Here is a 13,689-nt window from a genome sequence, read left to right as displayed (position 1 = left end):
CACTGGTAATACTGTCCTATGCTGTGCTGCACAGTAAGCATCTTGGTATTATTAGGTAAATAGCATTATTACTGCAATAACAATCCAGCTGCCTGCATCATCCTAGGATGCAAAAGCAGCATGTCATATATGCGTCTGTGCAGCAAAACAGAAAACTCATGTGCTGTTATCACACCAAGTGTAACCTCCAAAGTTCTGGGGAAGGGTTGTGGCTAGCACAGATCTTAAAGAGTTAGGAGCATGGAATTTCCCATTCCCATTTCCCCAGGGAATTTCCATTCTCCTTCCTCTTGCCTCTTCCATAGAGAAATACAGATGGGCTTCTTGATAAAGCAGAAGCACTGGTGCCTGAAGTTGGATCTGGGAAAACAATAATTAAGTGCTGTTGACTACTCAAAAGTGTATATGATATTCTTCTATTGTATTTCTTTGAAAAGTTATAGATAAACCTGGGGGGATTTCTGGATAAGCACCAGAAAACAGGTGTATTGCTATTCACGTCTCTTTAATACCACTGTTACTTTTATAAAGGTGTCACCAGCAGTGCTTGCTACCACAGCACTGCCCCATATCACTTTCAGAAGAAAACATTCCATTAATTCTTGCCCAACCCTGGCTGCTAGGACTGGGACAGAGCATCAGCAGGAGCCACTTGGGAGGAGGGGTGGAGACATTGGTCCGGTGGGGAAGGAAGGATCTCAACAGATGATGGGGAAGATGTAGATAAGAACATTTTCTTCTTTTACGTAAAATTGCTGTAACCTTTTCAGAGGGCTTTATATTTCTATTATAAAACATGCTACATGTTGCCACTTGTGATTATTTATTTTGCTCTTGGTGGGTAGATGATCATTCATTATTGATCCATATGCTGCCTTCCACTTTGGGAGCACAGGCTGCCTGCCTTGAGGTCTCAGCTTCTGTAGGAAGAAGAAACCAGTAGGCAGATAATCATACTGGTAGGTACCTGTTTTTCCTCACACAGTGATTGTGCAGTGTTTCAAGCATAGCAACTGAGAGCGCACAGACCAGACTTCTCCCTTTCTCTGTCCCCACTTTGTTAAACGTCAGATGGCAATGGTGTTTCTCAGAGTTACCAGGCTAAATTAGCAAGGTGTGTAAAGGCACGTGCATTGCCATTGCCCACACAGTACAACTCAGACTGAAAACTGACTTCAGACAGCGGAGAGAACAGGCACACAGAGCGCATATCTGATTGTGTGTTCGCTTTGGTTTGATTTGTTTTGACAAGCTTGGGGCAGCCTATCATTAAGACATCACATAAAAGTTGTGACACTTTTTCATATGTATCAGCCTGGAGATTACTTTTTTACAGCTGCAGCTGGATCTTGCGACTGCATGTTTGAAATTACCTGCTGGAGAGAAGTATCTTTCATGGGCTGATAATGAAAAATAAAAGGAGAGGCACATTTTTTTTTCCTGCTGAAAGGTGGCCATTGCAGTAGTTACAACTAGGACAACTGCCTGTGGTTTTATTGCACTCATATGTTATAGCTCCAGCTATGAATCAATACTCTGTTTTGACATAGACAACTGTGCAGTGGTTTTGGCCAGTAGAACTTAGTCTCAGCACAAGTCAGGGGCAAGGGGACAGTAAGCGAGGCCCAGGACCTGTGTGGATGGGGTAACTGCTGACGGGCTTTTCAGTACAGAGGAATTGGTGGCCAGCAGTATGAGGCCTGGCTGATACAATCGTTGTCCCTCAGTTCCAGAAAGGTTCAACAAATCAAAAGACCCTCTGCTTTTAGGAGAGAGCTGCCCCCTGCCCCGCTGATTTGTGAGTTGAAATGTCCCCTGAATCACATAATAAAAATAGGGGCTCAAAGAATGGATAATTTTGTAGATGTGTTTAATCTTAGTTTAGCAGATCTGTCAGCTTAAGCTTGCAGAACTGATGAGGCCTCCTGATAGCCTGATGTTCACCTTTAAGCTGATGACATATTCAAAGTAACTCTTGAAGATGGGGAAGGTGAAAATACTGAGAGGACTTGGGAGGACCAGGAATCGGAAATGGTTCTTGTGATGAAGAAGTTTGTAGGACTAGCCAGTTATGGGACACTGGGGTAAAGGAACACTACTTTGAAAAAGTTGTTCTTCTATTCTCTGTAAAAGGGGAAAGAAATAAAAAATTACGCTGAATTCTCCTGTTAAAGTTCAGAAATATTAACTTAACATGGATGGAGTAGAATTTGAGTCAGCAAGAGGAATATATTATCTAGGTTTTGCACAGACTTTCACAGAACATCAGTCTTTTCCTTATTAAACATTTTTGGTTTTAACATCCTAAATTATTTCAGGCCAGAATTTCAGCTGTGAGGAAAGTTGATGCAGGAACTCTTTCTTGAGTGTGCATGAAGTCAGATTTCAGAGGTTTGGGCTCAGTCAGTTTAGAAGTTCTACTAAGCAAGCACCCTCAAAGTATCTTTTTATTTTTCATATGTCATTCTTTCCTTATAATTAATAATAATGATTCCCAGTATTAACTCATGTTTCAGTAGAGTATTACAGGGATGGTATCAAACTTCATTTTTTTGTAGGAAGACTGTTAGCCCAAGAGTTCAGTCCCTTATCTTCAAATTGATGTGTTTAAATAGCTTTGTCCCATCTCATCTCCAAAACGCAAGATTGATGTATCTAAGGTTGGATATTGAGGTTATGTGTTGGCCCAGGATTGTTAACAAATCAGATGCAACAGATTGTAGTACATGCAGTAGGTTGAGCTAATGCTGGAACATCCATCTCCAATGAATTATCTTGCATTTGTTGGCTTGGGTCACAGCCTTAATGTTATGTTGATGTAGTGTTTTGGTTTTAACATGCACCGTGTACCAAAGTCTATTTATGCTTTGGTACAAGAGTTGCATACTTTTACTTTGTACCTTTGGGTTTATTTTAATGTTCCTCAAATATTTTGGAGTGAAAATCGAAAGGTGGGCCACAGAATTTGTCCTCACTTTCCAGAACTGAGACTAAACGTTACCCAGCTTTTTTAGCTAGTGTACAAAACTTGATAAAAGATTAACTGCCTTTACTAGGAAGTCTGTTCACTGTGTTGATGCCACCTATGTCAAGAATGTATATCCACACACTTTCTTGTCATTAACAGCAACTAGGTCATACACGGTGGTTTCAGTAATTACAGCAAGTGTTCCATCTTCTAAGAGAATCGTTTGTGTTGTGTTTGTGTTTTTTTTTTAAACTTACTGGGATATCTGGGGAGAAAGAAGGTAACCCTTAATTTTATTGCAAAGTCTAGTTCTCAGTTTATTGGATTAGTTTTAACGAATGCAACCTAAGGTTGGGTTTGGAAACCTGAACGCAGACTCAGTCATTTAAGGGAAGGTACTGCTTATGCTGCTTGAACACGTGCTGGCATACATTTTTGCATGCACATTTTGTAGCCAGTTCCACCAGGTGTGTGACACTCTGCATCTGTTCACAAACTGTGTGTTAGTCTCCTGTACGACTTGCTTTAGTAAGGTGATGAATTTGAAGGAGCAGGGCTAGATAAGTGTGTGATTACAGACTGAGCGCTGAGACAACCCTATCTCTGAAATAGAAGAATACATGCATAATTGGGCTTTCTGAATTTTTATTGTTCATTGGTGCACTTTGCCCCCAGTACGTTCCAGTTAAGCTCTGAATAAAAATAGGAATTCAGAGTTACGCGTTCTCCACTTCTTGTTTATTTTGGCAGGGAGTAGGTTTTTTGATCTGTTTTTTGCTTACGTTACTCATCATTGTATTTCATTATCCATTTTCCTTAACACTGAGGCTGACTGTGATTTTTATCTGGACTTGCATTTTTGTGAGGACTCCAAACTGTTCATTGTTTTTAATCACTGACCATGTTCTATACTTTGTAGGCTGTTGTAACAGTGGAAAACATCTAAGTAAACTGTAGCCTATATTTTGTGGAGCTTTGGGATTACAGACTGGGTGCTTTGGAGTTGGCATCAGTATATCTTTCAAGTGAAGAGGATTATTACCACCCCTTTTAATGCCAACCTCTACTAATTCTTCTCATATAAATACTGTCTTTAACATGGTCCTGTGAGTCCATGGATTTTCTTTCAATGTAGCGGTGTTCACGAGGATTGTATTAAAGACAAGAAAGACTGTGAGCTAAATTCTGCTCCTTTATGCTACATTACTATATCTTGGATTTATTGTATCAGACTTGAGATGAAAACTGTATATGTTGCTGATTTTTAGATGGAAGCTTCCCCTCATCCTTCCAATTCATATTTTCCATGGAAACATGGATTTTTTTGAGGATTTTTTTTTTCCTCCTGAGAAAATAAAACCAGTATCTCTCAGTGTGAAAAAAGAAAATAAAAATGACTTAATGTTTTAAGCTAGGAGAAGTCTCAGCTGCTTGTAAAAGCATGCAGGCTTGCACTCTGCTGTACAGGAGTTTGTCAAAGTGAAGGTGACAGGAGGTTTTCCAGACAGGGAGATAAGCAAGCCCAAAATTATATATTTTTTTCTCCTAATAAGGAGATTTACAGAAATTTCTTCTTGTGATTTTTTTCCCAAATTTGACTTTTTGCCACCATTGAGACATAAAAGACTTAGCAAATTGATTCCCAAGATTTTCTTGTATCACATAACACGTTTTACCCCCTACAAACAACAACAAAAAAGTTTGCCTTTTTAATACTTAGTTTGTATTTTGGTAAATAGCTAGGAGCTTTGATCGAGAAGCAGCATGCATTTTCTGCAGTGCTGTATGAATACGGAACAGAAGGAGAAAATGCCAGGCTTCTTGGTGAAATCAGTGGCACCTTTAATCTGAACACAGAAGAATGAGTGTGTAATGCAACACCTTAAAAAAAAATATTTGTGTAACTTCTGAGAATCTACCTGTTGTGTAGGTGTGGTTTGTGAAGGTGGAGGAAGGGAACAGGGACAGCAATTTGATTCCTCTTGTTCGTTTTCTAAATCTGTATAAGAACACTAGTGTAACAGTTGATAGTGTTCTGCCAAATCTGTCTTTAGTACTTGATGTAGCACTGGCCCTTTGTTTTTCAACACTTGACTGGGCTGCCCTGTGCTTTCTTTGCAAATATTCCATGTGTGTGGTGATTCTATAGTGACTTAAGATTTTGTGCTTTATTACAATTCAAAGCCAAAGAATAAATACCAATAAATATATCCCATGGGAGAAGCTTTTGAATCTTTGTTAAGAACACTGACTTTGCAGCCTGCTAATTTCCATGTTCTACTTGTCTTTGGCAGAGCTTTATTTTAACATATATACCTCTGGTATAAATATTTCAAAACTTTCAGTTGAAAATTAGATTTACTTTTGTTACCTTATGTGTATTGCTCCTTTTGAAAGTGCAGCAGGGATGTATTTGTGATGAGAGTTTCTTCTTGCCTTAGGTAGAAGAGTTAGTTTCTAAATTTTCTTCAAAGGCATGGTTTCAGTGGAGTCGTTGTGGTTGGTGCCAGAGGCGCAAGATATGTCTCTAAATACTGATTAGGAAAGATAAGGTGACTACAGATAGATTTCTTTTATCAGAGCTGCAGTACTATATCTATCTTTGTACTGGGCTTTTTACACTGAGAAGGCTACCTCAAGATTTAATGGAGAACTAATCTCCTGCTGAAGGTTTTTAGTAATAGGTTAGATAAATGTCTATGTGACTCTATTTCTGTGCAGGAAGTTGACCCAAGTGTTTTCTGCAGAGGTCATCACACCTTTTTTCTGTGCGCTTTACATTTTAACACCTGTTCCTGTCTATTAGTAAAAAAAGATACAAGCTAGATGATTGATGATACAGAGGACAGATAATTATTACAGTGAAACATTATAAGAAAGATCTGTTGGTCATTTCTGAAAGGGATATCATCTTGATTATTGGGGCCACCAACCTGTCCAGTGAGAGACCTTTCTGCACCATGATTTCACTTCCTTGCACCAAAGGCTTCTTTCTCACTTCATTTCTTCGTTAAGGCTCTGAGCAGGAATATTGTGGACTAGTTTAATTAGTCCTGGAGGAGCAAGTTATTGAAGGCCATTTTATTTTCTTACACAGCTCTTGTAAGGTAAGAGTCTGACAAGTATGAAGGGCTCGTAATAACGAAATGGTGGTCAGAAGACAGGGGAGACCTGGGTGCCCTGAACTGCCTCTGTGAATGGGTCCCCCCAGTTCCAGAGAGTTGGGGGTTTCCTCTTCATTTGAAGAGCTCAACCCTTGTTCACACCAAGAGCAACCTGGGGGAAAGCTTTAAGGGAGCTGTAAAGAAACTTTGTTGCTGCTTCACCTGCCAGTGTTGGCATGCAAGCCAGCTTACCGATAAACGAGAAGTTCGATGCCAGGTAAATGGTGGCAATTTAATGTCTGGTCTGCTTCTAGCCTGCCCAGTACTGTGGGATTAAAGTTATTTCTCTTTCTTATCAAATTGAGAGTCGCTTTGACTAGGAATGGCATCAAACTATCAAACTACTCTCTACCCTCCATATTGTAAAACTTTTTATTTAGGTAACTGATGCCAGGAGACAGTCAGTTTTCCCTTGCCCCTAGTGGACTGAAGGCAGTTTTAGAGCTGTTACTTGTGGTTTTCTATCTCAAACTACAGCATCAAGGCTGGTGTTCATTGATTGTTTGGAATTTGGTGTTCTAGTTTTTTGGGGTTTGGGTTTTGTTCAGTACAGCTAAAATATTTTATTTTACTGTAGTTGTTTTGATGTAGTAGTATACATAGACAATTTTTGACCTATTTTCTGTCAGTTATGAAAGCCCTCCAAGCAGGGGATATTTTTCAGTCTTTCTCAAAGCTTTTAAACCTCTGCCCATCATCGTGGTTTCTGAGTGCCTTCCATGTGGAGAGAAGGACAGCAGCAAAGTATCTATGTACCACAATCTGTTTAAGTTAGGATCTTACTTACCTTTTGAGTTTAGGAAAGCTGCTGCCACACTGCAGATGCTGCTACAATATGAAAAAATACAGTGCCTGTATTTTGTCTTGTACCTGCTGCATCACATTACTGTTTTGTGACTGTCATCAGTCTCAGTGTAGCAAATACTGCCCTGAAGTATAGAAGGAGTGGTTCCCTCTAATTTCAATCTACCCAGAGGCAGGTTTTACTTCCAATATTGACACTAGGCATGTGCTCCATCAAAAGACCTTCCCAGAGAAAAATGTATAGCAAGTTACCCTTTGGTTCACTCCCTCTCGGTTGGGTAATGCCTGTAGGCTCACCCCTTCTATTTTCATATTGCTTATGTGCCAAAAACCATAATTCCTGGTTCCCTGGTTGAAGTTGTTTACCTTCCATCTGTGCTGCAGCTGGCGGTTCTTCGGAAGTTACTGTATGGGGACAGGGCCTTTTAACAAGAAGCTAATCTAAATAAATATTTGAACATGGACTTTTATAGTCACAGAAATGGCTAAGTAAAAAAACAGCACCACCTTCTTCAGTAGGGTGGCTCCAACTGTGCATTCGGAAGCAAATTTGCTTTGTATAGTGACCCAGCAAAGTGACTTCAACCACACAGTACAACTGTCAGTGAACGAAGCACAGTCTTGTCTTGTGCTGTCAACAGAATTTAGCAGTGCTTTCTGATCGCAAGGTCTCTATTACTTATGGTAATGTGCAGGCAAGAGAGACTGTAGCTTAACGTTTGGCTCACAGGCTGCGTGTGGGAGGCTAGCTCTTGGGAAATGCGTCTGTCTCGATGAGTGAACTGACAAGTCCTCAAGAGAGGTCATACTTGGTGCTTTGTGGTGTCAGTGGTAGTAATTTTCAAGACAGAATGGATTACACTTTTAGAAAACACATTCTATTTTTTTTCCTCTTTAAATGCAATTAGATCCAATTACTAATGCCTATTAAGGGAAAACACCCATGAATATAACTACTATGAAAAAGCATTTTAGAAAGCTCACAACATCATTCTTTTCATCCATTTCTGTTTTGTTAAATGAGCTATGATCTTCATCTCTCACATAACCCCTCTCCTTACGCTGTGTGAAAATAACCCTTAATTATAGAACACAACAAATTTTCTTCCCTAAATGGACAAGAAACACAATTCTTTAAGCAAAGGAGGTTAGCGATAGATGGGAAGGTGAGTTCTATTTAATCAGTAACCTGATAAGCAACAGAAGATCTCTTTTGTCAGAAACCCACTAAGTTAAAGTCTCTGTATGAATTTATGAATTATGTGTTTGATTAACAAAAAAGTGTCCTGGCATCTAAAGTAAAAAGAACATCCTTTCTTATATATAATCCACAAGCCCATGTATAAGGAAAGAAAGTGCTGAGGAATCATAATTTTGTTACAGATTCACTTCAAGCTTATTGACAAGGTACTTCCCATGATCTGAAGCCTAATATTATAATAGTGTCATAAAAATTACTTCGAAAGCTCAGGTGCTGTCATACTTTCTTCTGCATATTATACTAATTACGAAAAGCATACTGGATTAGGGCTTCACAGTATAGTGGCTTAATATTAAGAGATAAAATATGAAACTGGTGGCTAAAGAGTTCCTGAACCTTAAGTCTAGATGTGCCACCAACTTTATCACCTTGAACAAATTCTGTGTACTTGGTGATGCTTTTGCTTATGCTGAGCAGCACCTGCATCTACCAAATAGACTTGTGAATTTTCCTAACTTTAAAATGAGTAAAGCAGTACTGGAAGTAAATAATAGTAACATGATTCAGCCTGCACTGTCTCTCTTGGAGTCATACATGGCGCTGGTAGGTGGTCATGTGTAAAGCAACAGAGTAATCTGTCATTTAAAAAAATACAAAGTTCTCTTTCTTTACCTTTTAGAGTGGAAATTTATATATCATCAGCATGAAAATGGCTTCTTCTTACCTAGTTTTTAGAATCATGGTCTCAGAGTAAAATTTAGGCCCTGAAATGGACTCTATAGAATCTAGGATTTGAGAGTGTAACTGCTAATTAAATGGTGTTAGTGATGACACTGCAGGTTAATTTCAACCCTAACCCAAAATTTAAAAAATAATAATCCCAGAAGTCTAACTCCTCAATTCTTGTCCAAAGTTGGTATGTCAGTGCAAATACTCTTTTGTGTTCTGTAGGCTGTGGTTCACTGAGAGAGTTCTAAAAAGATGACCTAATTTTTCAAATAGAAAAGTCTTTTTGGCATTAACTGAACCTGGAAGTGCTCAGCACTTTGGAAAAACAGGTCATGTAACAATTTAATATGCACTCAGGAGTTTGATTCTAGACTCTTGGTCTTTTAAAAATTCATCATGCTAGTCTTAATATATAGATGCCCAGAGAGTGATGTATGCATTGCAGTGAAAAATGCAATGAACATAAATTAGTGAACATTGAACAAACCAAGTTCATTTCTGGAGAAACTAATCTGCACAGCTGTCTGGGAGGGTGTTCCTCAGAAAAATCAGAATGGGTAAATGAAGAAAAAAATTGCAGCTTCCTTCACTTTGACAGTTGTTGTCTTTTGAGTACTTCTCTTGTTAATATTCTTGAGTGGAATCTGTTGAAGTAGTAATATATTGTTGACCTATAGAAAGAAGCCTTTAGTTGATAATTATAGACAGAAAAGGCTGGATAAAAGCCCAACATTTATCACTTTGTGGTTTAAACATTCCCAAACTGTGAATTAAAATACCAGTCCATATTTAATAGTACTTTGGGCTGATAGAATACTATTTTGCATAAATATTTGCTTTTAATTTTAAAACGTACAGTAGGTATTATGCATGGGTAATAATGCTTTGCCTGTTTCCCAAGGATGCTTTGGATATTAATTATATTCTCAAAACAGACTGCAGATAATAAGGACTAAGCATTATTACTATGAATTGGGTTAATTTAAGATGTAAAACTGCTAGAGTTGCACGTCTTTAAGCATGTTATGAATATTTCAGCAGTGTTCATACCTGATGTAACGTGAATCAACAATCATTTCAAAACATTTATTTATTTTTTTTACAGAATATAGATTTTAATTATTCATGTCTTTTGCTAGGGAGGAGGAGAGCTGGAACTGACCTTAGACCTCTTGGCAGATCTGCTAAGCTTTAGCTTTTCACTGAGATTCCACTCAGTCTTATTTTCATATGCAATTCTTTCTCTTGCCATGGGGTAAACTGTAAATGTAAGTGGTCGTAGCTCCGCTGCCTTCAGTGGAACTGCTCCCATTTGATGAAGCTAGGTGTCTGTCTTCTATCACTCAGCAATCTCTTTCTTTGCTGGAGTGCACAGGGTGCACTCTTCTGTATTTTCTGGTTTGTCTCCTCCAAAATTGCTTGCTGCTTCTTACATTCCTCTGGGCACGAGTATCACTTGTATCCAAAAATCTAGGCTTGCAGAGGCAAATGCACAAATGTTGTCCCAGCCTGTCATTTACTAAGGAATTACGTCACTGCTGGTGTTGAAAGAATCATCCATTAAGAACAAGGTTCATGAGAAAGTATTGATAGTTTGGCTATAGAAGTTGTTAACCTGTTTTTGATGTGGATATGAGTGCTCTTCGTTTCTGTATTCAATATTGAATAGCATTAATTTTTTGCTGTATTTCAGGACACTGAAACACTCCAGAAGTTGCCATTGTATAGGTATAATAGTAAAACACACTATTTTATATCCAATTTCAACTTTTATTCTCATTTTTACGTCTCAGTAGACTTCAGTAGAATGTCGGCTTAACAATGAATGGGTCTTTGGAGAATAAGGCTGTAAGGCTCCAAAGAAATAGAAGTCATTTATCAAAAGCCTACTGTGATGCAGTAATTTGAATTTATAACATGAAAAATAATTTGGAAATTATTTAATATATTTATAAAGCCAGAACATAATAGTGGTGGGTAACCTTATAAAAACCAGCAGTACTGTCATGTATGTAAGCAGGCTACCGACTATTCATATTGCCAAGAGGTGAAAGAATTTCTGTAATAAACTCAGTCTTATCAACTGGAAATGTCAGAAGGTATGAAAAGACTGGGTATATTAATCAATCAAAGTATGACTTTGAGTTATGAACTCGTCATGCATCTACAGAAAAGGAAAATCTAATCATAGACTGTATCAGGCAATGAATTACCACCATTATACTGCTGAATTCTCATCCAGAATACCTTATCCATTCTACTCAGACTTCCTTCAGAGAGATGAATTCTCACCAGAGCAGGTGAAGAAAAAGGAGAATTAACATAACTGGCTAATGATGATCTACCTAAGCGACAAAAACCAAGTATCATAGTTAAGTGAGTGCTGGGAGCAAATATGCTCTAAATGCAGAGTGCAAGTGTGCCAGTGGAGTTAATCAAACCATAGTTACATAAGGTAAAAAAAAAAAGTTAATTTTAAAGTAAAAGGATATTAACTAGCTGTGAAAAACTCAGAATTTGTCCAGCTGTCTGTTGACTAATTATCTGGACATGGCTTTCAATAGCAGTTGAGGGAAAACTGTGGGGAAACAGCTTGTGTTCTCTCATGACCCCTAATTGCGGAGATGAGAGTTAATTGATGGAGATCCACTTCACTCCCCTATGGTATGTTCCCTGCTGTAAAAGAGCACTTAAGACACTGGCTTACATAACTAGAAAAACTTGTTGAGGCAGATTATTTGGTGACCTTCTTACTATAGAAGTGAAACACAGATACAATGTGTTCATTTTTGAGTTTTTGCCCTATTACAAAACCAGTAAGGTAAAAGGTACATTCATTAATTAGGTGGAGTGGTGCTTCTGTTAGCATTAGCATTAGTCCTGACGTTAGACCCTTTATAAGTTTTTGGAACTTAAAGTGCAAGTTAAAGCAGGCCCATGTCTTAATCCCTGGTATTTGCTGAGACCTAATAAATAAAATGCATTTTTGTTGGCTTTTCATTATAAAAGATGCTGCTGAAGGAAATAATGACAGCCAACCTTTTGCCATAATTGTTTCAAGAACGAACCTGCCTACACTGTTGCTTAAAATCTTTGGTCTTTAATACCTTAGTGAAAACTTGGATTATATATAGGGTGTCAGAACAATAATTTCTCTGAGACTCTAATCTTTCTGAACCGATCTGGACATGCTGTGCCAAACTGCAAGTTCCCTGTGTGAGTTCGGATCAGATGGGTTGTGTGAAGGTGGTCAGCTATCACAAACTGGTAAGACTGGTATGCAGAATTTATCCTGGAGGTTATCAATCCTCCCTTTCCAAATACTACCTTCAGCTCCACACCTGAACCACAGTCATGTGACCATGGCAGAGGGCTAACCAGTACCTTTTAGGTTTATGGTATGTTGCTATAGGAGCATCCAGCAGCAAACCTTCATTGTTAAGTCTTCAAAATGAGCTTACCATTCCGCCATGTAGGCTGTGTGACCACGCGTGTGTAGAATGCCCATCAGCACGCAGTGATGTATTTTAGTTCCCCGGTAAAGCCTCATCACGTGGGTGAACAAAGCAGCACTCCTTTGGGCTGAAGGACTGTAATAGTCCTCAGCCTTTGTGAAATGTACCTCAACACCCTTCCTGACCCCAAGTGCTGTGGCCATCTCACTCCATGTTCTTACCGCTTGTGCCGTGGTTTGTTCAGCATTCTTTCTCCTCACTTACTTCCCTTTTCTTTTTTTTTTCCTTTTTCCTCTTACAGATGGACAAAAGAGGAAGAAATCATTAAGAAAGAAACTGGACTCATTAGGAAAGGAGAAGAACAGAGACAAAGGTAAAATAAAATGAGTACATATTTACTGGTCAGGCCTTAGTTTTGCATATGAGATTTCTTCAGTCTTACATTTATACATTATGAAGTAGGAGAATGTTACTGGTGTGCTCCCCAGGTATTTACTTCCCAGGTGAAAAATATGTTTTATCTTTTCTGTTTGTCATTAGTATTACCCAGATCTCTTCAATTGAAAGCTTATTTCCTGGGAGAAAGGAGGAGTTAAAGGACTGCATCTTTTCTTCATTGCTCTTTCTCCCCATTTTCACCATTCATTGCAGAGTGTGGTCTGGGTAATATAATCCAGTTGTTTACCTGCATTTGCACTCTCCTCTTTCAATTTGCAAAGCATGTGAACCCAGCCCTGCCCAAGCAAGTCAGTTGGTTTGCTTTTCTGTTTTTTTAACCTTAGGAATATAGCTGTTGTTTAAAATACATAAATGCTTCAGTATTACCAATCAGTTGGATTTTATTAGACTCCATGTGACACGGATTTACAGATACAATTGCACTCTTTTGTGTGGACACTAATCAGCTTTGTGGGCTGGGTTCTAATCCACTGGACTTGACCTGTAATTTGCAGCCATTTAAACTAAGTCTGGATGTTGAGAGCTGAAAAGTGTCTCTGCCATTGCAGTTTTCTGCACGTAGGTGCATCTAATTTTGTGCTCCTTCCTGGAAAAGAAGTTCTGGAAAAGTGGTGGTAAAACTCAGTATTAACACCCCAGTTTCACAAAGGTGCACACACAAAAGCACAAATTTGTAACAAGAGAAGTGATCTGGTAACTCTGATGTTATTGGTTGTAATTGTTTGGCAGAAGGATGGAACTTCAAAAGTCCATTGAAAAAATGAACATCCCCATTTCAAAGTTACTTTAGATATTTGTCAGCAAGTAAATGCTTTCCTTTTAATTTTTGTTAGTTTGATGACTTCATATATGGGATTATTATTTTCTTGATTTTAAAATGGCTATGGAAAACGTTTGCCTTTCTAAAAC

The 13,689-nt window shown here is 38.5% G+C and overlaps 1 protein-coding gene across 8 annotated transcripts in view; it reads left to right on the top strand.

The window, feature by feature from the left end:
- The window catches only part of ARHGAP6 (Rho GTPase activating protein 6), a 337,142-nt gene that overhangs the window by 281,213 nt on the left and 42,240 nt on the right, over positions 1-13,689 (top strand). For all 8 annotated transcript variants that reach the window (XM_055802144.1, XM_027785505.2, XM_055802145.1 and 5 more), the window contains one exon: positions 12,623-12,694. In XM_055802144.1, the coding sequence (XP_055658119.1) occupies positions 12,623-12,694 (72 nt within the window). The remainder of the gene's footprint in view (positions 1-12,622; positions 12,695-13,689) is intronic.

Source organism: Falco peregrinus, chromosome 4 (assembly GCF_023634155.1).
Source record: "Falco peregrinus isolate bFalPer1 chromosome 4, bFalPer1.pri, whole genome shotgun sequence".
Classification (NCBI taxonomy): domain Eukaryota; kingdom Metazoa; phylum Chordata; class Aves; order Falconiformes; family Falconidae; genus Falco; species Falco peregrinus.
Note: the sequence above shows the minus strand (reverse complement) of the source record. Positions and strands in the feature narration are given on the sequence as shown.